This window comes from Phodopus roborovskii, unplaced genomic scaffold, assembly GCF_943737965.1.
Source record: "Phodopus roborovskii unplaced genomic scaffold, PHOROB, whole genome shotgun sequence".
Taxonomy (NCBI): domain Eukaryota; kingdom Metazoa; phylum Chordata; class Mammalia; order Rodentia; family Cricetidae; genus Phodopus; species Phodopus roborovskii.
The window spans coordinates 21044254-21068740 of NW_026126485.1; the positions used below are offsets into that span (position 1 = coordinate 21044254).

Below are 24487 nucleotides of genomic sequence, written 5' to 3' on the forward strand. Positions count from 1 at the left end.
TTTTGCTTTGAGCCTGCCTTGGCCTCCAAGCTCTAAGATTACAACCAGCCTTCCATCAAAATGACCATCATGATGTCTAGGGTGATCATGTTACATTGTGATGGTTACAGAAATAACCAACATTCTCAAAATAAATGTGTACAAGAACATGCACATACATTTAACTAGTAAAATAAAAATGTTAGTCAGCTCTGATTTCATGGAAGAAAGTATGTATTTCTACTGGATATGCCATTTGAGATGTTAAATGACATTCCTCCAGAGATATACTCTGTTGCTTTTGGGCCAAGCTTTGTGGCACTTATCTGTCAACCCTAGCATTTGGTGGACTAAGGTGAGATATAGGATTCAGGGCCACCCACAGCTAACAAGACCTTGTCTATTGAGACAAGTTGCTTTTCTAAATATTCATGCAAACAAAAATCTGATTGTAATCTGTGGCTGAACTATTCACCTAAACTATAGCTACAAAATATAGCACATGGCCACTAATTCAATAGAAGGCTTACCTGTACTGAAAATGGCTAACAGAACCAATCTCCATAATCCAGAATTGTAAATAGGATAAAGGAGAAATCCAAATTAATTCTCAGTGACTTTCTAACCTTGGGGTACCCACTAGGAAAACACAAAATTATCAATGGCAGATTTCTGCTGAGTGCCTGAGAAATAGGGACATGACACTAAGGGCACACAATGGCTGGATACTTGTGCTTTGTGAAGCACTGGTTCAGGTTAAAGTACTTGTTCCTCACTTAATCCTTCACATACTCACCATAATTTAACTCCACTTAACACATTAGGAAACTGGGCCCGAGGTAACATAGCTGGGTAGGTTGGGTAGAACTAAACTAGTACATGGAAACTTGGCAATCAGGCTGCAGGGTCAAGACTCTGAAACAACTCACTTTTTATAAAGGAAAAGAGAGATCAGCACTAGTTAGCCATACTCCAAATATCCTTGTGAGAATCAAGGATAGGGCAGTCTTTCCTGTGCTTCAAAATAGAACTAACACATTTCAAAATGGTGGCATACCTTCTTCTGCTCTAAAATACAGACTGGAACAGGAAAACACCTTTGGACTTTACCAAAGAGCTTGCTATTAGAGCAGGGGTTGGGGATGTAGCCTAGTGGGAGAGTACTTGCTTATCAAGTGCTAGGCCCTGTGTTCAGTCCTCAGCTCCAGAGGGGGGAGAAGGAAAAAAAAAAAAAAACCTACAGCTAAAGTAAACACATTAAGATTTTTTTTAATTTGCCAGATAATCTTTTAATGAGAATTATAAAAGACCAAAAACATTTTTTGCAAACTGCCTTTTTTAAAAAAAAAAAAAAACAAATGATTTACTTTAATTACAAATACTGTGTATGATGATGCACTCTTTTGAAAAACCAATAAATACAAGAACCAATTTAAACATGTGATTCGCCCAAGACATTTGAAGAGAGGAAAGCCTGATTGTTTTTAATATTTATATGAATCAGATTTTCTCCCTAACCTAACCTTTCAAAGAGTAAGCCTGGCGGTGTGACTCACATAGACAAGACCATCTTATACTGCTGCAGCTTTGACTGCTGTTCTCATGTTACCTTTCCTTTCTGGAATTCCTATTTTCACAAAAGGGCTGAATTAAAAATATTTCTAATAAATTGATTGAAGGAAAAGAAAGTATGTACTGAACACAAACTTTTGACATAAGCAATTATGAATATCAAAAAGACACTAACTTAAAAGGTACAAAAGTGAGAAAAACCTGAATTACAGAAAAGAAAGTCAAATTTAATGAAAAACTATAATAAAAATTAGCAAATACACACACAAAAAAGGAAAAAAAAAAACAAAAAACACAAAAAACACAGCAGCACTATGTATTGACTCACAAGGGGAAAGCAGTGGTCCATGACCACGCAGATGGCTTGTCAGTTAAAGGAAAACCAACCACACATGTGCACGCATGTGTGCACAGACACACACACCCCCAAAAAATTGTTGTCAACAATACAATCAATCTACAACAAACACAAAGTTCAGAAATATTTTACAATGTTTCCTTTCTTAATACAAAAGATGCCCATCTTAGGTATATATATATTTTTTCAGTGGTTTACTGTTGAATTATTTTTAAATATATTAGTGTTACTACATGCAACTGTTTCCTGTATTAACAGCCTTTCTTTTTAATTACCTTCATGTATCTAGCTTCTACCTACCAGGAGAGTTTTAGGTTGGCAAGCAGATGGGTGCCTTATTTTCTGTGAAGTCAAATGCAAATTTTAAACACTGGCCAGAAATATTTGATTGCCGTTTCAACACATGGAAATAGTTACATTGATGCCTAAATTGCCATTTTCTGCAAAAAGCTGTGCAATGCTGGTGTCAAACACTAGACAGTCACTATTCATAATAGCTGTTGCAATTCCCTCATGAATAGATCGAGGCGTCGCTTCCCAAGTCAATCGCCGCCTATGACCGTTTAGCTCAAGTCGATAAGCAAAATTTTCAGCTTGCTTGCGTGTTCCTATCAGCTGTACAATTGCGAAGAACTGCTGGTGACCATCGTATTTTTCCTGTTTCTCCAAGACTAACATGAAATGAAAGCCAAAACAGGACTGCATCATCACCCAGTCAACAGCACCAGGAAGGTTAATGTCTGTAGCAAGGAAAACTATATCTTCTCCTTGCAGGGTTGTAATGGACTTGTGCTGATGCATCAGGTGGGGCATGACAGCATCCAAGGAGCCTTGCCACTTACAGGAAGCACCAGGGCAGGGGCAGGAGTAAGGCCTGAACTCACAGAGTTCCTCGTGCTCTGCCTTTTCTGTGTGCGGCAGGGTTATTTCACATCCAGAAGAGGCATATTTGCAAGGGAAAAGTACTGAATTGGCCACTTTCTCCATAGCCAAGTTGCGAATGGATCCCAATGGGCCCCGGCAGGTCGGACAACATGTGAGTTTGGGGCGACAGTTGCTACAAACAAGATGGCCACTCTGACACTGAAGAATGGGTGGCAACACATAGTCAAAGCAGACAGGACACTCAAAAAGACTCGCCAAGTCATTGTTGGATGCAGTTGTGCCAGTCAGGGCAGGTACCCTCTGGGATGGTGGACACTTTGAGGTGCCAGTGGGTAAGGCTGTAGCAGTCTGACGGCTCATTTCTGTAATGAAAAACAAGAAAATAAAGAGAGGCAGGGAAAAGTCATAACTATAACACATTTATAAATACTGTATATATGTCATAAATACTTATAAAACATTCCACAAAATGTATCATGAGAATAAAATTAAATGTTTTTAAAACTATATACAAATAAAATAAAAATTAACGTGCTAAAGATGAATTTTATTAGTTACATAATGAGTAAACCATATTTCCAAAATGTTCTATAGCATGCTTAAAATACCTCCCTGTTTAAAAAGGTTCTGAAAATCTCCAGGTGGGCTACATAAGAAGTACAGCCAGGCAGTGGTATCGCACACCTTTAATCACAGCACTTGGGAGGCAGAGGCAGGTGGATCTCTGAGTTCGAGGCCAGCCTGGTCTACAGCTCAAGTTCTAGAACAGACTCCAAAGCTACAGAGAAACCCTGTCTCAAAAACCAAGCAAACAAAACATGTAAAAATAGTCAGGCAGTGTGGCCCATGCCTTTAAGCCCAACACTCAGGAGGCAGAAGCATGCAGATTTCTGAGTTTGAAGCCAGTCTGATCTATAGAGCAAGTTCCAAGACAGCCAGAGCTACACAGAGAAGTTCCATTTGGGGGGGTGGGGAGGGGAGAGAAAGAACAACCAAGCAAACAAACAACATAAATACAAGGCTGGAGGCTAGAGAGATGGTCCCTTAGGAACACTGGCTGAGAGGACCAGGGTTCAAATTCAAGAGAGGCTTCTGGGGCACCGCACACATGTGGCACACAGACACACATACAGGCAAAACACCCATTCACATAAAATGAAAATAATGGTTTAAAAAATAAGACCTTAAATACAACCTAACACCTATTTGGGGTGGACTTTTGCTCTCCAGAGTCCCCACCTCTGAGGACTTTTCCCAAATCTGAGTTAACTCTCACAGCTTGGGTCCTGTGTAGTCCATATGCCAAAGGCGATCAGAGCCAGACCGACTCTTCCCAGCAGGAATAGCATTTTCTGGAGAGCTGTGTTCTAAGAATGGGGCTCAGAGGGCCCAAGGAAAGAAAGAGCTGGCATCCCATATCTGCAGTTATCTACTAGGACTTCTTTCATCATTTCTACATCATTTTACATCATTCTACATCATTTTGTATCCTGTCAAATCAGTGCCCACCTCCAGGCTGAAGCAACACAAAGAAGTGGAGAACCATCCTTCAGCAAGTTACTGCTCTGGCATTTAACAAAGTCCCCATTCTACCCTTTTAAAATGGAAATGGTTGTGTTAAAATAAAATTTTATTTATAAAAAAAAGTCCATTCTACTTCCATTCTGCAGCATGTAACATGCAAGGGGAAGGGAATGTCAGGAAACAATAGGAGGAAGTAAGGGTAAAAGCACCACAGAGACACAAACACTGGATGGGATGAGGGGCAGACTCAACAAGCAAGGAACTCCCCTGCGCCCTCGGGTTCCCTTTGTGGCTGCAGCACACACCAACTATATACAAGATGACTTCAGAGTCATCTTGAGAAAGGACCAGCAAGGGAGGGTCAAGCACAATAAACTCCTTTCCCAGGACTATGCCTCTGAGGGATATGGCAGATAATTTATCTCAGAAGTTGACCCCCCCCCAAAAAAAAGATCAATGACTCCCTGAGACTACACCAAATACTTGATATAGCAATTCCTCCCAGTTATAATCATTCTGTTGCAAAGACCTTAAGTTTCAAAAAAAAAAAAAAAAAAAAAAAAAAAAAAAAAAAACCCTGTGGTTATAAATGTAACCAAGTCAATACAAATGGAATTTAACATTGTAAATAAGGGGACTAAGAACAGCACCAAGTTTAATTTTCTTTTGTTACTAAAGCACTAAAGCAATACTAGAAAGTTCAAAAGGCAAAAAAGTATTAATATATGTTTAGCTTGCCCATATTCCTTGGTTTCATTTTTCACTGCCAACGCATACAGTATAATAAAACTCTATCACAACTGCTCAGGCTCATGGACGAATAAAACATGAATCAACTCTCATCATCTGAAGCCCTGTGATCCAGGTGTCACAATAAAAAGGCCCCTCTGTAATATGCTTTCCATCTGAGCAGATTCTTTATGCAGCTGGTTTATCCACTTTAGGTCAATGGATTTGGCATTACCAAAGCCATCGGTTTCCTATCTACTCCACCATGTTATCTGTGGCTCACTTAAAGGAACACAGTAATTGGAAAGTGATTTCTCGAAGCAAACAGCTCTGGTCGCATCAAAAGAGCTCAGTTTAAACATAATATAGCCAAGTTCAGAAGAAAAACACTAGTCCAGTGCTTTGAACTGGCAAAACACCTCTAACACTTATGCGCAGTTCCGGTTCATGTTACATGGTATTATTACCTTCCAAACACTAGAGAAAGCACACTGATTTCTACTCAGCATGATAAACAAAATGTGGTTGGAAGTATGACCGCACAGAAAACTGCTACACCATTCCCGAGTTAGAAGGGTGGAATGCAGCCATCTTGAGCCACAAAGCCTATCGTCCACAAGCAGCCACGAGGCAGAAGTCCTGACACACCTGAAGCTCAGTATTTAAGCAGGAGTTGCTCCAGCTCCATGGAGCCCTCACTGCTGACCACAGAGCCAGTCAGACTCGCAGTGTGGCCTAAACCAGAATCTATGGATTCGTGCAGTCCAGTTTCTGTCTCGGAAAAGATGCATTTATGTCGGTACCTTTCCTCTTCCTGGTCCTAACTGTTGGCAAGCATGCAAGCAGGACTCCCTTCCAGGAATGCAGAAGGGGTTCGGGCGGCTTCCAGGTCATAAGAATCGAGGCGGCAGGTTCCTGCAACCCACAAGGCCAGCCTGCACCAGAGGACCCTCGGAGGCCCTTGGCTCCTAAGCATAGGAGGCTGCTCACTTCCATTCAGTCTTAAAGTAGCTCAAGGGTGGCCTGTCCCCAGGAGAGACAACACCTCCCATGAACTCTAAACTGGGTGGTTGGTCAGCAGAAGGCGGCTATGGGTCCTGCTGCATAGGCTCCAGCACCTGGCAGGCCTGGGGCAGGGCCTGGAGAAGGGGCGGACTTTGCCCTAAGCCCCGCCTCACAGACCACCTGGGCAGCTCTGGCAGGCGCCACCTGCAACATGAAGCCTGTGCACTTGGCAGCACTTAACATGTTTCCGGAGGTCAGGATCTTCAGTGCTTTCTTAAGGCTCCAGGTTAAGAAACATACAGGGAGGAAGGGAACCAGGAAAGCACTCCTAAGTCAACTTTGTCCTGTGAATTCTCAAGAAAAACAATCTCCCCCAACTCAATACTTCCAGGCCTCAACTACTATTTTCCTCAATTCTAACTCTGCCACTTGTGTGCCAACCTATTTCAAATGCTAACTTCCAGTGCAGTGATAATTGCACACAATCAGGATATGTAAACGCTACTTCTACCTCCAAACTGAGGTTATATTCTCATCCCACTCTGGGAACGTTTTCTTAACTGGCCTCATTAAACTAGAGTAGCTTGCCTTGTTTTTAAACAAGCATTACCCTTGGCCCATAAAGTCCTATGCACTTCAGACCTGAATGGTGTCAGCTGAAGCTTCAAAGCTTAAGGTGGTATTACATCATGCTTGGAACAATCTTCAAATACAACCAAACACTGGCAGTGAGTGACCCAATACAACGGAGTTTTACCCACTTTCAGCAACTTCAATCAACTCCAACCACTTGCCCACCTTTATTCAATCACTTCCACCTAACTTTAAAACTAGACTACAATAAACATCTTCAAGAACTGAAATACAAACTATACATTCTAAATTGTACATCAAGCCCGTTTTTTGACAGAAAGCTTAAATAGCTATTATCTAAATGGGAATAAATAGTATCAATGCCTTTAATTTTGTCACAACAGTTTTAGGGCATTTAGACACTAGGTTTTTTGTTGTTGTTCTTTTGGGAGTTTTTTGTTTGTTGAGTAAGGAAGGACTCACTCGCTCATCCTAGACTGCCATTGATCTCTAAATGCCTGAAAATGACTGAACTTCTGATAATCCAGCTTTCACCACCTTCCAGTGAGTACTGGCACAGCTCACCACCACACCTAGTTTTGTGCTGCCATGCCTTTGGAAAAACAAAGTAAGCACTTACTTCACCAACTGAGCTGTCTCCACCTCATACACATTTGTTAATGTCTATCAGTGTTTTGCCTATATATATATCACCCGCATGCATGGTACCAGCAGAGGCCAGTAGAGGGCATAGGATAATCCTGGAACTGGAGTTCCTGGAACTGTTGACTGTTGAGTCATCTAAGTCCTGCATTCTTTATTTAAAGAAAATAAAAAAGGTAGAATACAAAGATTACTCACCCCTTAACTTCCCTAAAATTCTTAGAAATTACATGTTTATTATAAAGCTATAATGCTGAGCGTATAGACCAGTCATGTGAAATCAAACTCCAGGGACACATAGCTAACTTAGGTGTTTATTTAACATACCAAAGTGACCTGGCTGCCAGGTTTTCCCTGCATACTTGTTACAGGGTATGGCTGGCACATTCCACCCCCTACCCTTAATTTCTCCAGCCCAGGGTCTGAGCTTTCCTTTCCTATATAATCCAGCCATTTTGGTTACACATCCCTCACCATCACCATCTACCCTTAACTCTCCTGTCTCTCCTTCTCCCTTCCCCCCTCCCCTCACATGGCCTGGCTCAGGGTCAGGTCCACTCTCAACTCTCCCAGATATCCCTGCCTTTGGCTATGCTCTCCCTCAAATCTACAACAAACCTTCCCCTCCACCACACATAGGAGCAGTCATGTCCTTCCTTTTTTTATTTCTCTTCCTTCCTTCCTTCCTTCCTTCCTTCCTTCCTTCCTTCCTTTCTTTCTTTCTTTCTCCTCACCCCCTCCCATTCATCTGGTACCAAAAGCCGGGATTGACATATATGGGTTCCCTTCCAAGGAACTGGGCTATTGTGAACCAAGCTACTGGTCTGCCTCGCCTAAGGTTTGTACAGATCACTTGTTTCTGCTGACTCCTGTCATCCATCAAATTTGACCCCAAATTCTAGACCCCACTCTCTTACTACTTCTCCCCCTCATGCTCTAACCATGCCTCTCCTGGTCTATGGCATAAATTTATCTCCAACTCCTAGATCCTTCTCCATCCTCCCAAGGCACCTAGCCACAGGGCCACAGGCCTCACATCTCAGCTCTAACCTGCTACATCCGTCTGGATCTCTCTACAAAAAACACTTAACATCTATCTCCCTTTTCCCCTGCTCTTCCATCTCACTTTACTGGGTGTCACCCCAAGCTGCCTGCTTTGTCTATTCCTACAAAAGCCACACCAGTGTGCCAGGAAGCTCCTCTCGCCCTACTTAGTTAGGCCTCAGTCACATGGGAAGGGACACCTTTCCTCTGTGATTTGGAACACTTTTCTCTCTGACAAGTTTCCCATTCCCCTTGAGGGATGCCCTGGATGGAAATTCTTGTCACAAAGGCTCTTTATCCACCTCAGTTCAGCTAGCATTCTCTTGCCTCCCCCTAGGAACGTCAGTCCAGCCTGCAGTCCATCACACTCTCTCTGTTCCCCCTGTGGTCCCTAGTTTCTGCTTTCAGCCCCCCTCCACCACCCTCCTAAAGTCTGTGCCCTCTGGAGCTTCCGGCTCTGTCTGTCTCTTAAGCCCTCCCAGGCCTCTCCCAGAAATTCCGAAGCTTCTCTAAGCCGGGCCCACCTTGGCCACTACATATTCTCTCTTACAGCTCCTTTTGGGTCTTACAGAAATGCCCTCCAGAGGAGTTTCATTTTTCAACATCCAGACTATAAGCAATTTGGCCTCAGTACAGATCAATGGCCAAACATTGGCACACTTGATTTCCAAATCCTCACAAATGGTAACAACTGCCACAGTATAAACAAAAGATCCCCAAATCTCTCTTGCCTAAACCAGCTCTGCTCCACATGTCTACTTCCTCCTCTTAAAAAAAATCTTTAGCTCTACAATTTCTCTTTGCTCTGTTCTCAAAGTCTCTTCAGACTATGCTGTAAATTCTATCTCAGGATTTCTAAGTTCACTGGGTATAGTTTTTAAAAATATAAATCTGTAACAAGACTTGACTTTAAACTTATAACAGAAGACTTATAATTAAAATCTATACATAGGCAATCTTAATAATTTGGTACAAGCTACCATATATATGATTCAATTCTTGTTTAGAAATACTGTATATGTAACTTATAGTCAACTCCTTTTGTTTTGTTTTTTCAAGACAGGGTTTGTCTGTGTAGCCTTGACTTCTGCCTCCCCAGTACAGGGATTAAAGGTGTGCACCATCACTGCTCAGTTGGATTCAACTCTTGTTTAAAAAATAAAAAGTGATCTACAAAAAAAATTTTTTTTTTTTAAAATAAGCTCAGCCATCTTTACTAAAGTTAAAGGTATATGCCATGGGACTTGTGATGACCATATAATATAAACCAACTAAGGCAACACCTATTTCTTTTTAGTCCTACTGAACCCTCTGCTTCCCCTTCTAGACTAATGAAACAACAATAGGTCTCCAAAATATTGGGGATTGGTATGAATTGTGATGAAAAATTTTTAACGTTATAAAGGTCTACTTGGATTAACAAAAGCTGACTTAGTGACTTACAACTAACTACTTATATCTTTGCTAACTCTTCAACCCCAGGCTTCTAGAAAACTCAGATAATATATGTTTGATAAATAAGGTATGTTTGATAATAAGGTCTAAAAATCCCTAAGGTCTACTCAGGGTCACAGTAATATCCATCTAACTAACTTCTTTGTCTCTGTCCACTTTGTTAAGCTTTAGTTATCTGGATAAACTGAGTCACACAAAAAGCTGATATTCCAAAATGGTATACTACAAAAGAATCAGAAAAGTTCCCAGTCTCCCTATGGACTGTATTTATAGCTTAAAGCTTTATTTTGATGCTGCCAGGGACACTTTTGAGTTGACTGCCCTACTCTGTCTGGTTAAGTCCCCCAAGTCCTACTCCACAGGAACACCTCTCAGACCTGGGTCTGGCCAAGGCTGCTCTGTGTGGCAGCTAAAGATTAAATGCTGTCCTATATGAACACTGCCCAAAATGAAGACAGAGACCACAAGAGCCTAGGGCAACCATCTAGGTAGTGGCTTCAGGGAATCAACTTGGATCTACCTCTTGCAGACCAGACTCAAGTACTCCTAAACTTTCCCCACTTGCCTATTCCTGAGATTGGGATCTTTCTCTCTCTCCCTCCCTCTGTGGGTCCCTCCCTCTCTCTCTCCCCCACCTTCTCTCCCCTTGGTCTTGGGAATCCAGTCCTCCAATTAACAGGATCATGGGTCTGAAAGTTTCAAATGTACACCCTAGATAAAAATGTACCCCTAGGGAGGGGCATTGGTGGTGCTGCCTTTAATCCCAGCACTGGAGAGGCAGAGGCAGATGACTCTCTGTGAGTTTGAGGTCAGCCTGGTCTACTGAGCTAGTTCCAAGACAGACTCCAAAGCAATACAGAGAAACCCTGGGGATGGGGAGGGGATTACCACTAAGAGCTGAAGATGATGGCTCAGAGGTTAAGAACACTGGCTGATCTTCCAGAGAACACAAGTTCAATATTTAGCACCCACATGGCAACTTACAACTGTCTATTAACTCCAGATCCAGAGGATCTGACACACACACACACACACACACACACACACACACACACACACACACACACAGAACCAAAACACCAACCAATGCGCAAAGTAAAAATAAATTATTAAAAAATATTTCCCCTAAGCTCCTTTAACTTTACCTTCTATCCCTAATCTCTATCTGTTCCAGCAAATTTGCAATCAACTGACTATTGCAAACTGCTCCAAACTCAACAGCCCCAAGTACTTCATTCAGATGTGCTTTCCAGCCAACCTAGATGATTTCAAAGCAGCTAGCCCCAGGAGGTCCAGCCTCATAGACAGCTCCAATGTGGCCTGCACTTCCCTAGCCCCAGAAGGTTCCATAGAGCCTGGACAGCAAGGGAAACACCCTGCTCTTCCAGGCTTTGGCCACCATTCCAGCTGTCTTGGGTCCCCAATGTCAACAGGAAGCAGTCATAGAAAAGATTTTGTCCCCCTTTATGGCTGATTAGCAACAAAAAGACTGGGACATTAGGTCTCAAAACTCTGGACAAATGGCTGAGGTATCCAACATATCAAAGTGGACATGGCTGCCAGGTTTTACCTGCATCCCTCAGCCCCTACTTGTTACAGAGTATGGCTGGCACACCCCACTCCCTACCCTTAATTTCTCCAGCCCAGAGGCTGAGCTGCCCTTCCCAGCCATTTTGGTTACAACCCCACCCCCCCACACACACAACACCATCTACCCTTTTCCTCTCCTGGCTCTCCTCCTCCCCTTTTCCCCTCTCCTCATATGGCCTCACTCAGGATTACATTCATTCTGGGCTCTCCCAGATATCCCTGCCTCTGGCTATATGCTCTCCCTTTTATCTACAATAAACCTTCCCCTCCACCACACCTTTTTCTTTTTATTTCTTTGTTTCGTTCTAATGGAAAATCTCATGCCTATCTACCAGATGCAAGATCTTGAGTTCAAATTCTAAGTGACAAAAATGCTACTAAAATTATAACTATCCAGTTATGAATTTATACTTTATATTAGGATTTGAATTAAAACATTTAAACACGCTAGAGATAGCTCACTTCTGCAAGCATGGAGACCTAGTTCAACTGCTCACAATCATAAAAAGCCAAGTGTGGGGGAGTACTTGTTATTCCAGCACTGCGAAATGAAGACAGGAGGGTTCCTGAGAGCTCCAGGGCTAGCCAGTCTAGCAAAAATAGTGCATTCCAGATTCCAGGCCAATCATTCTCAAAGGTGTTCCTAAAGACAGAGGTTACCCTTGCCCTTGGGGGGGGGGATGTGTGTGCATGCATGTGTGCAGAAAGGAAAGGAACCTTGGAGTGAGAGAGTGAGAAAGAGAGAGAGAGAGAGAGAGAGAGAAAGAGAGAGAGAGAAAGAGAGAGAGAGAAAGAGAGAGAGAGAGAGTGAGAGAGAGAGAGAGAGAGAGAGAGTCTCATTAGAAAGGAAAAGGAACCTGGGCAGTGACTTGCAAGGCAACTTAAATCTGTGAAGCATCTGCTTCTTCCAAGATTCCCTATATTGGCTTCCATTTCATAAGAATACCTAATCAGAACCCATAGGTACTATGTAAGACATCCTGTAATACGGTTAATAAATAAAATACAAAATAAGAGTGAGTCATCTAAAAAATGAAACTTCCCAGGAAAAGTGTTCATTAAAGGAAGAGTTTATTAATAGTTCTCAAGTTCACTGTGCTTACTAACCATCTAGGGATCTTGTAAAAAAAAAAAAAAAATATATATATATATATATATATATATATATATATATATATTCTAATTTGGGAAGTCTGAAGTCTTAGCTCAGGATTGGGATGCCAGCCCTAATCAGCACTCTGGAGAAGAGGAAAGAGTCAAAATCCTTGAAATCTTAATATGCTAATGAATGGCTGATAGCTGGGGGTTACAGGTAAGCTAAAGGACAGTGCTAGTACCATGGATACAGCTCTGTTGCTCAAAAACTTGACTTTTAATGAGGGGAATTTCTTGGCTAAAGGTAGGACTGACTGCAAAAGCCAGCAGTTTAATCAGCCATGTTTTTAAAAAAAATGAAGCCTCCATAAAAATCCTACCAGGACAGAAAGTGCTTAGTTTCCAGGGGGCATGTGGAAGTGCATACAAAAGAGGAAGACACACAAGTTTCAAACCCCTCCCCTTCTAACTTGCCTTATTCATTTCTTCTACTTGCTCCCCCCATGTTATTTATATCATTTATAACAAATGAACATAGCAAACTATGTACCAGAGTTCTGTGAGCCACCCTAGCTAACTATCAAATCTCAGAGGAATTATGTCCATCGTAATGTATTGGTCAGAAGTGTAAATTACATTCTAAGAATGACATCTTAGGGAGAGGGGAATGGGTGATGATAAAGAAGAAAAAGAGAAAGATTTTAAGGAATCCCTTTGAAACAGCAAGAGATATATGTTAAGTCAGGCTTGGTAACAACTTGGGTCTTTAATCCCATCAGGCAGAAGCAAGTGAGTCTCTGAGTTCTCAGCCAGCCAGAACAAGAACCTGTCTCGAAAATTAAATAAATAGATAGATAAACAAATAAATAAAATAAAAAAATAAAAACAACCCAACCACCAAAGAGGGCACTGCAGGCAGAAGTCAACCTGCTAAATGTTACATCGATGTGAATCCTCTCACCCTCTCCTACTGTCTTTCTTCAGCCAAAGGAAAAGTCATCTGTCATCTTTAGTTTAATACCAAGAATGGTGCTTTCAGTACGGAGAACCCTGCAAATCTCAGACTTCACTGTGGGGATAGTACAACCATGCCTCACCACTGTAGTCAGTTCTATTACACAGCACATGCAGTCTGTCTATGTAATGTCAAAAAAGAAGCATTAGCATCCCCCGAACTAGACACGAGCAAGTCCAAAACCCACAGTTGATGCCAGAAATTATGTACCGTCCTATACCCTACATACACTGTGGTTTAGGGCTGTACATGTACATACATACACCCACATCACACATTATATACAGACCTGTGACAAAGTTTAATCTAAAATTAGGCACAGTTAAGAGACCACCAATAATTTACACTATGTATTCTCTGAGAACTTTCCTTCCCCATTAAATCAAGAACTTGACCTTTTCATTTAAAGAAAGTTGTTTCTACCGTCTCTTTGAGATCTTTTTTTAAAAAAAAAAATAATTTACTTAACTTTATTTGCATTGGTTATGAAGGTGTCAGATCATCTGAAACCAGAATTACAGACAGTTGTGAGCTGCCATGTGGGTGCTGGGAATTGAACCTGTGTCCTCTGGAAGAGTAGCCAGTGCTCTTAACCTCTAAGCCATCTCTCCAGCCCCAGATCTTAATCACTAGTAATAAAACTTACATTCCTGAGCCATTGCTTAAATTTTTTTTTCATAAAATTCTATGTGTATAAATGTTTTCCTTGTGTGTATGTCTCTGAGCCATGTGTGTCTAGTGCATGTGGAGGCCAGCAGAGGGTTTTAGATACCCTGGAACTGGGGTGACCCATACCATGTTAGTGCTAGGACTCAAACCTGGGTCCTACAGAAGAATGCTAATTGCTCTCTCCAGTGCCCTTGAGCCACTTTTTAAGTAAAGCAAGGATTATTCAGTCTTGCTGTAGTGCCATGACAGTTCATCTTGTCGGTAGATGGTATAACAACTTATTGGCTCCTGACTGACTAAAGGGTGTTAAGTAGGCAGCACATACAACATGGGCATACTAGATGGGGGACAGATAAATGAAATTTATAACTAAAATGACAGAAATAAGGAAATGTAATAATTTTTGTTCCTTTCCCATTTACCAGGAAAAATAAATGTGGTTCCCTTTCTGTTACAAACAGAATATCTCAAGAAAGTTTTGAAAAAAGTTAAACTGACTAACTCTCAAAATCTGAAGGTCTTGCCTTTTCTACTTAGGCTATATGAACTCTCTGCTGTGTTCTATTATTCAGTAAATACAGATAAATATATGCTGATTTTAGGTATTCTTCACCCCCAACACACTATTTGTAAAACTCTTTGTTTTTACAGAAATGTCTAGACACACACAGCATCAATAAACTCGAATTCTAAAATGATATACACATAATGCTTTTTAGTTTTGAAGCATTTCAGATTTCTAGGTTAAAAATGATCAACTCAAAGTCTATGCAAACATCCCCAAATCTAAAGAAACCCCAGAATTTGAATGATTTCTCTAGGTTCAATGAGACATAATGGCCTGGACATTTAGGTCTCTAATAAAACTCTGTGTTCATTTTGTTTTTGTGAGACAGGGTTTCATGTTGTTCAGACTAGTCTCTAACTCAGCATGTAAACTCTTGAACATCCTGCCACTGTGCTCAGTTTTATGAAGTGCTGTGAATCGAATTCAGAGCTAGGCAAAACCAACAACAACAACAAAACTGGATCCCCAGGCAGGTATTTTGACCTCCAGAACAAACTGCCAGCATGCTGACCAGCTCATTCCACAACTGCCTTAAGACATAAATTTAGCACACAGTATCCAGTATTTCAGTACATTTTGTTTGCAAGTTGTGAACTATCACCAACATGTGACAGTTTACAGATCAGGATCCTGCCCTATAAACTTGAATCACTAACTATGATGGTTTTCTATCATCCTCTGATTACTCACTTTCTCTCATAACTCCTGAACTTCATTCAGAGTTGCCCACAGCCACCTTTTCTTACACTGGTAATTTGTATGAGTCTTCAAATTCCCCAAGAATTTAAATTTGTATCTCTAGATTCATCCTTCACCAGAATCTAGACAGGTAAATGGATTGAACTAAAAAATATCATACAGAGTGAGGTGAAGTCCTCTCTCATCTGAGACTCCTAGCTTCAAATCTTCAGGCGTGAATATAAATCTGGAGTAACCTCAGAAACTGAGAAAATAGAAGGGACTATGGAGAAGGAGGAAGAGCAACAGAGAAGAAAGATTATAAGTGATTTGGTGGGGGGTGGAACAGGGAGGGGGCTTTAATTATGGAGGAGGAGGGAGATAAACTACAAGAAGATAAAATAACAAGTCTGTCAGAAAAAGTCATAAGGAATCATAATCATTTATATCTACTAAAATTACATATACTACATATAAATCTGTGTGTAAATATACATCTATAGCTTACATCAAATTTTTCCTTCAGGGCTGACAATGTTCCCAAAAGCCACAGCATATCTAACAAAAAAAAAAAAAAAAAAAAAAAAAAAAAAACACCATGCATGGGAATCCTTTTGAGTTGTTAGCCCTTGGTTGCCTCCCAGAGATGAAAGTAAGTCCCTATTTTTGAAGACATCATGTACTTTGGACACAAATCCTAGAAGACAGAAAGCATCTGAGGACTAGTTTTCATGATACCAGACAATGCCATGCAAGCTTCCAAAGAATGAAAGCATCCAATACTCCTACACAGCTATGACTCCCGTGAGCCACAGTACCACGGAGCAAGCACGGTGGCATAACTACCTTGGCAGTAACCAACAGCTTTCTAATTGGACTGAAGACCCACTCAACAAGAGGGAAATCATATCTGGTACTGGAAACCTAGCCAATTACCTAGTGCTAGTAAAATCATGAATCTTTAAGAATCTACAATGCCACTTTACTAAAACATAATTACTAATTACATTCTAAATACTCATCCTTATACACACAGATAAGTGGGCTCATCACTCATCAAAAGAAAATTCTCTTTGCAATAGACAATTACAGAAAACTAAAACTAACCAACAAGAGATTGTGTATTGCCCTGTCCCAACTGATGCAAATACAACAAAAGCTCTGTACCTAAAGCTCAAAGATTACTGTGTAAGAGGAAAGAGGGGGTGGAAAGATTAAGAGACAAAAGAACAGGAGTTTCTCAGTCTGCTGTGAGACTCTCTCCTAGAAATGCCAGAAGCTACACCCATGAAGTCTCATCTACATGGCTACCTAAACATGACCTAAACAATGACACCATCAATGAACAAGCTAACGTAAGAGTGGGAAAACTCACAGGGAGCCTCATTCCTAGAAAAAGAACTTCATACAAATGGGGCATGCTGAGAGGAAAGGGGGAAAAAAATGGTTGTCACCATGAAGGAACCCTCGCCCCAAATTTGTTATCCAATACCAAGTGGTCAACTCTGAGGTCATAGTCATAGTTAGCATTATACAAATTGAGCTTGTTTTATTTATATATTATATAATACACACAACTAAACTAAGAAAAAGAGGCCAAGAGTTTGAGTAAGTGTGGGGGGAGGGCCACAAGAGGGTTGAGGGAAGAAAGAAAAGGGGGGAAATGTTAATTATAATTTAAAAAAAAAAACTTGTAAAAATTGTATCTCTAGCCCAAATTTAAAACAAAACAAAACAAAACAAAAAAACAGCTGTCTCTAAGATCAGCACAGCACATGAGAGGAAGAGGTAAGAGGCAGGCGGAAGGAAGACCAAGAGACTTAAGTCACCCCTCTTTTACATCATAAACCTAAAACAACCAGTCAATCTTACTGTTGCTCCTTTAAAAAAAAAAAAAAAAAATATCACATAAAAATCCCACCATTCCTCAACACCTCTACACTATTTTTCCCCCTGGATGTGGGGAGTACACCTTGGTTCCTTCCATTCACAGCAGGAAACCAACACACAATGGTTAAGTAAAAAAAAGAATACACTAAAAATAGTTCAAGTGGCTTAAACTGGATGTGGTAGCCTTTAATCCCAGTACTCAGGAGCCAGAGGCAGGTGGATCCCTGTGAGTTCCAGACCAGCCTGGTCTACATACACCCAGTGCTACACAGAGGAACCCTGTCTAAAAGAAAAAGTGGTTTAAGTGTAGTTCAGATAACATACTGTGGTCCATAAAACTATCATATATTACACATAAAAATCAACTGCTAAAATCGGTAAGGTGTCGAAAACAAAACTCAATGGTAGAGCATTTATTTTCCTAGCACGCCAGGGGCTCTAGATTTATGATGAGTGCCCTAAAAATAATAACAATAATAAGCAGGAAAAGGAAAAATAGAGAACAGAATCAGCACAGGGTATGGAACAAATGTACCTACAATCACAAATGAAGTATCATGTTGTAAGATCTCAAGACTTATAAGCACAAACTTCTTTTGATATGGCCAGCTCAACAGTTACTAACAGGTATCTATCATTTAATGGGGAAATGCCTATTTCAAAGAAATTAACTTTAAAATATTTATGGCTGCTGGGGCTGGAGATGGCTCCATAGTTAGGAGCATGTCTGCTCTTGCAGAGAATCTGAATCCGCTCCCAGCACCCATACTGGGCAGTTCACAACTGCTTACAACTCTAGCTACAGGAGATCCAACACCCTCCTCTGGCTTCTGAGGCACAGCATACTCATGTACAAACCCACACAAAGACACATAGTTTGAAATTAAATAAACGTTGCAAAAGAGAAAACCTTCAATAAATTGAGAACTTCAAAAAGGTTTGGTGCACTGTTCTTGCAGAGGACCCAGGTCTGGTTCTCAGCACCCATATGGCAGCTTACAACCACCTATAATTCCAATTCCAAGAGTTCCATCTCACAGAAAACCAAAAAGGAAAGAGAAGAGGGAAAGGGAAGGAAAGACACTATTTGTCCCTGACAGTCTGTTTATAAATATAAATTTATATAAATTATAAATATAAATTAGTTTTTCCTCTTTCTGGTTCATGTGCCCAAACCTTTGTTCCAAACAAACAAAAAAATGTACACACACACACACACACACACACACACACACACACACACACACACGTTCAATATGTTGAACTTAATGAAAAGTCTTTGCCAGTCAGAACCACTTGATCAGACTTTATCAGCATAATTCAAACTGTAATTTCTGTTGACTTACAGCAAGCATGCACACCATGTGTAAGTACTGGGATGCTATGCCATTTGATGGTGACCTTGTCAGGAACAAACTCAACAAGAACTAAAACAGATGGGAAGGAGCACATGCAGCATTAATCTGTTCATAGAAAGCTCAAAAGCAAGTAAATTCCATCTGTGGCATTAAAAGAAAAGGGTACCTCCTGTCGGGAGTGGTAATTAGATAAGGAGGGTTTCTTGTTCTGGTAATGGTCTTCTTAACCCCAGGGAATGGTTACATTAGGGGTTCACTTTGTGAAAATTCAAGGCCTACACATGATTTGAGCACTTTTCATACATAGTTATGTAAAATGTCAAACAGAAAGCATACATTTAAGAACCAAAGTGCATCACTTTAGTATTCTCCTAGAACCTCCTTGAACAGCAACCAGAAATCATCAGCAAGCACTTGGTAGCAGTTCCTTTCCCCCTGCACAGATGCCTAACCCATTTCTACACCTCTGGCCTGCCACATACAGTACTGCATTCACTAAGGTTTTCACCTCTCCTACTTTCAGGAAAGACAGCAGAAATCACCAAAGAAAAACTACCTTATCGTCTCCCCATCAAGCCTACAGGTTAACTTCTCTCCCTTGAAAATTCAAGAAGAACCCTGCCTGCTATCTTCTTGCTTCTCTATGTTACACTTCCCACTTGGACCAGGTCTTTCCAACACAAGCATGCACTACTAGCCCCCATCTGGCTTCTATGACCCTGCATGCCTCTGGTTTCTTTCTCCCTCTGATTTCATAGACGTCTCAACTCAAGCATATTAGAACTCTGAATTTTACTGCTGTCCTGCCCCATCATCTCCCCCAGCCTTTTTTATCTTGACAAGTGGCAACACAAACCATAGTCACTCTAGCCAGAAGACTTCATTCCTTCCCTTCCCTACCTCTCATGCCTAACCCATCAGCAAGATCGGTTACTATGTATCAAAAATATATCTGAAATCCATCCACTTTGTTCATTTCACTGCCAGCAGGTTATTCAATCCAGGTCATAATCAGCTATCACAGACTATAAGAAATAAAGTCTTTTCCAAAGAGCTAAAGCTCTTTTTTTTTTTTTAAGACAAGAGTTTCTTTGTGTAACTCTGGCTGTCCTTGAACTCATTCTGTGGACCAGGCTCGAGAACTCACAGAGATCAGCTTGCCTCTGCCTCACAAGTGCTGGTACTAAAGGCGTGCACCACCACCACCATCTGGCTTAAAGCAATCTTTAAAAGTCAGTGGATTGTTATCCTTGTAAGTAAACCTTTTTAAGAGTTTCCTCAAATCTCTTACAATTCACATTCCCTGCTAACTCAACAAAATCTGACCCCCACCTGCCTACTACCATCATTATTTCAGTGACATTCTCCTGGCTTGTTTTTTGTTTTGTTCTGTTTTGGTTTGGTTTTTCGAGACAGGGTTTCTCTGTGGCTTTGGAGGCTGTCCTGCAACTCACTTTTGTAGACCAGGCTCATCTCAAATTCACAGAGATCCACCTGCCTCTGCCTCCCAAAGTGCTGGGATTAAACACGTGCACCACCACTGCCCCTGCTCTCATGGCTTCTTAAACAATCCAAATCCTCCAGTGCCAGGACACTTACTAGGCTGTTCCCTGCTTCAGAGGGCTAGGTAGCTCCAGTTCTTCATCTTCCTTTAAATGTTACCACCCAAAAGAGCAACTGCCCCTCCCACCCCGTCTCTACTTCAGTACCTTTGACTCCTTTGATAGTACGTAAAATAACTTGTAATTTTATTTCTTCACAAGAATGCAAGGCTAATATTTAGAAGTATCTTACGGCAATTATTTAAGCTGTGTGTAATGGCATTGTGGAGTTTTTGTTTGTTTGGTTGGCTAGTTGGTTTCCCCAGAAAGGGTTTCTCTGTGTAACAGCACTGGTTGTCCTGGAATTCAACTTTGTAGACCAGGCTGGCCTGGAACTCACAGAGATCCAACTGCCTCTGCCTCCCAGTGCCAGGATTAAAGGTGTGCACCACCACCACCTGGCTGGCATTGTGTTTTTTAATGTAGAAATAGGCAGTATCTCTGCTCTCAAAAATCTTAGACAAGTGGCAGATGACAGGTCTGACTCTTAATTGTCTGTCCTTTGAATCACACAATTACAATGGTACTTCAATAGTAGGACCAGGGTAGTGGGTACAGTAATCTTAACAGCTGTTCACATAGTTCTAGAAAATAAGGCTCAGAGAAACTAATCTTCCCAGAGTAGCAAAAGTAGGCACTGAAGATTACACACAACTACAAAGTACTATAGAAATGTAGTGTTCAAGGAACTAAATAATCTAGTTTGAATAAGTAGGGCAAAGATGACACACTGGGATAAAGCTGGAAGTCTACTTAAGCCAATACAAAGATACTAGTCATTTAGCCTTGATTTGCTGAATACCAGCTATATGCCAACATAGTGCTGAACAAGCAGGTAAACAAAGCTAAATCTCAAAGACATTACAGCCTACTTGAGAAGCAAAGAACTAAACAGAAAAACAGCAGCTCAGGAGACATTGCAGTAAAGACGAGCAGAGTACTATGGGAACATGGAGAGATGGGACCCAATTAATTCAATGTGGGGAGTTCAGGAAGAGCTCAGCTAATGATGACTAGGTTATTATGAATTTAGTAGAAAGAGAGGACCTGGAAGCACACAGCCCATCAAAAAGGCAAGGAAGCAACAAAAGGGGCCAGTTCAGGCAAGACGCTGTACTTACTAAACACATCAAGGAACCTGGGGACTACATATTGAAGGCCTTTCAAGTCAGGTTCACAGTTTTAACAAGAAAGCTCATTTACAGTGATAACACCAGGCAGACATAAGGCAAAACCAGGGCTGGAGAACTGGCTCAGTTGTTAAGAGCATTTGTGGCTCTTCCAGAGGAACCCAGTTCAGTCACTCATGTCAGGCAACTCACAGCTACTTGTAACTCCAGCTCCAAATGATCTGATTGCCCTCTCCTGGTCTCTGTCATCAGACAATTACCAGCAACTATATTGTAAATAAGAAAGTTGCTTCCCTATATGTGTCTGTTTCTAGGGAAGGGTGAGCTCTGAAGTCTTCATACAGATCTGGTTGAAGGCAAGGACTAAATGAAATACAGCAAACATTTAAATATTTTACAAATTACATGTATAAATTTATATTTGTATATAAAGATCTGAAACACACATAGTTAAGAGAACTTCCAGTCCTTAAAATTGAGTGTATCAACTACTATAAAATAAGATGTAAGTCATCTACAACTATGCAAAGTCACTCAACTTGTTCTGTTACCTTAATTATGTAAGACTAGCTTTCAAAATACTTTACACACTGAAAACAAAACTCTTCCAATCAGTGGCACATCTGGGCATTTCCCTTGTTACTTATTACTTTTAACCAAATAGAATATTCTTCTGAATTACAGATAAGAATACAGCAATGTTTTTTAAGGTGTGTGTGTGTGTGTGTGTGTGTGTGTGTGTGTGTGTGTGTGTGTAAGACATGGTTTCACTTAGATAGCCCTAGTTGGCCTAAAACTCTTCCCCTGCCTGCCTCCCAAATGTTGGAATTCCCGGCAAGTAACATAAGTACAGGTTTCTACCACCAAGCTCACCTTTCTGGTTTAAAAATTTCCTGAAGGCCTGAGAGAGCAGATATTCTGATGCAAAATTAATTACATTTGTTTCTAAATGTAACTCTTTTTTTCTTTTTGTGTCAGATACTATCCCCACAAATTGTAATTCCCCAAATTTGCTACACTGTATTTCAGTTTTAAATACTGTTACAAAGCTATGCTGCAAAGATGCCAAAAGGGGTCTCTTAAACCAATTCTAATACATAACAAATCCGGCAAAGCCCACGATAAGTAAAAAGCTCTGAACAAAATTGCAACTAACCTATCCAGATTACAGAAGTTTGTATTGTTATTTAAATTTCCAAAAAAAAAAAAAAAAGTATGGGTAATTTATGTAATGCACTTGCAGAAAATCTACGTCACAAACTTATCCCACAAGTAAACACTCTCCACCACGTGAGTCAATCTCTCCGGAACAGTTACTATGTCATTCCATTTGTCACAGCAGCTTCTGAAGGAGACCGTGACACCACAGGTAACTACACTAATTAAAGGGATTCACTGTCCTACTTTTCCAAGTTAGGTAACTGAAGTCCTTGAAAGTGAACTGATCCATAATCTAAAACTGCTAAAAGGAAACTTTTAACCTAGTTGACTTAACAAATTACAGAATGTACAATATCTACCAATTCATTCAAGTCCTAAAATTCCACCATCTCAGAAAGCATGTCATTTTGCCCTCAAGTCCTTTAACAACAAAACCCAAGCACTAACGATTTATAATTACAAATATTTGGTCTATGTACTTCCAATGCATCCATGCCAAGATAACTTAAGCGTATTTTAAGACAAGCCTTAGCAGTAATAATTTGCTGAGCACTTAGTATAAGAGCTCTTTGCACTTCAGCTATTTCCCACCTCACCAGTTCTCAACAGGCTTGAGAAAGATACTCTCCATTAGACCCATTTCGCAGATTAGGAAAATGAAGCACCCAAGAAATTAGGCATTTTGCCCAAGGACACAAACCGGTGGGGCAGGATTTGGATCAAAGCTGGAGAGCAGAGTTCGGAGCCCGTGCTCCTAACGCTTTAACGAGTTAACATTTCACCTTTGACAGTCCCCTCTCAAGAAATGGCAAATGTTCAACGGTAGGCACAGCAGTTAAGATCCCTGTCCTACATCCACATTCAGGGTTTCCATGACTTTGACAAATAAGCTCCATGGCCTCATTTTCCGAAGGCACAAATGTGACTCCTGCCAGGGTAAACAAATTCCCTCTCTTTCCAGGAACCGGCGCTCCGCAGCGGCCCAGGGCGTGCACACTAAGTTGCATCTGGGAGCGTGGAGGAAGGACCCCAACTATCCCGCAAAGGAAGCTGGGCGGAGCAAGGCTTATGCTTAAGGGCTGGAGCGGCCCGGGCGGGCGTCCGCGCGCTCGCTCGTGGCGACATAAACAAGGGAGGAGGCTGCGTTCTTCCCCGCACAATGAAGGCGCAGGTCCCGGGGAGGCCGCCCGCCCGGAGCCGCCGAGGCGAGGCCCGACCGCGGCCCGCGCGGCGCGGCTGACCTCCGCCATGTTGGCCGTCCACCCGGCCGCACAACAAAGGCTGCGCGAGGGCGCGGGCGAAAGCCTCGACGCGCCCGCCCGCCCGCCCGCTGCCGCCCCACACGGCCGCTCTCGGCTGGGCCCGCCCGGGGCGGCCGAGACAAAGGCGCCGCGACTCCGCCGGGGACCCGCCGGCCCTCCCCGGGCCGCGGCCGGCTCCTCCCTCCAGGCCGCCCGCTTACCTGTGGGCGGAGAGCGCGCCGCGGACCCCGGCCCCGTCTAACGCGCCCGGTCGCCAGCTGCCGCCGCCGCCGCCGCCGCCGCCACCACCACCACCACCGCCACCGCCACCGCCGTCGCCACCGCCGCCGCGGGCCGCGCCTCCACCTCTCCCAGCGCCGAGACCGACGGGACACCCTGGGCCGCCGCCCTCGAGAGCGCGCCCGCCCGGCAGCCCGGCTCCCCTGCCGCCGCCGCTGCCGCCGCCCCGCGCGTCCTCGAGCCCGCCGCGCGCGCCCGCTAAACACCACACACTGCGGCGGCCGCCATGAGCGGGCGCGCGCGGAGAACCCGTTGGGGCGGGGCTTCCCACGGCCGCGCAAGCGCAGAGGCCGCTGGCGGCTGCGGCCCGCGCGCGTTCCGTGATACTGGTTCCCGCGGTGTCGGTTGGCGTCGGGACGCTTCGGTTGCCGGAGCTGCGCCCCGAGCATCCCCGCCGCGAGGCG

The 24487-nt window shown here is 42.3% G+C and overlaps 1 protein-coding gene across 2 annotated transcripts; it reads right to left on the reverse strand.

Moving 5' to 3' along the window:
• Positions 1–1327: 1327 nt before the first annotated feature.
• On the reverse strand, positions 1328–24099 carry Siah1 (siah E3 ubiquitin protein ligase 1). Of its 2 annotated transcripts, none has more exons than XM_051195049.1 (2): positions 24005–24099; positions 1328–3156 (listed from the first exon to the last, which is right to left on the reverse strand). In XM_051195049.1, exon 2 carries the CDS (start codon positions 3152–3154, stop codon positions 2306–2308), a length of 849 nt encoding a protein of 282 aa, XP_051051006.1. In that variant the 5' UTR covers positions 3155–3156; positions 24005–24099; the 3' UTR covers positions 1328–2305. The 2 variants fall into 2 exon arrangements, with proteins under 2 accessions (XP_051051006.1, XP_051051007.1); XM_051195050.1 differs by lacking the exon at positions 24005–24099 and adding an exon at positions 5851–6100.
• Positions 24100–24487: the final 388 nt, after the last annotated feature.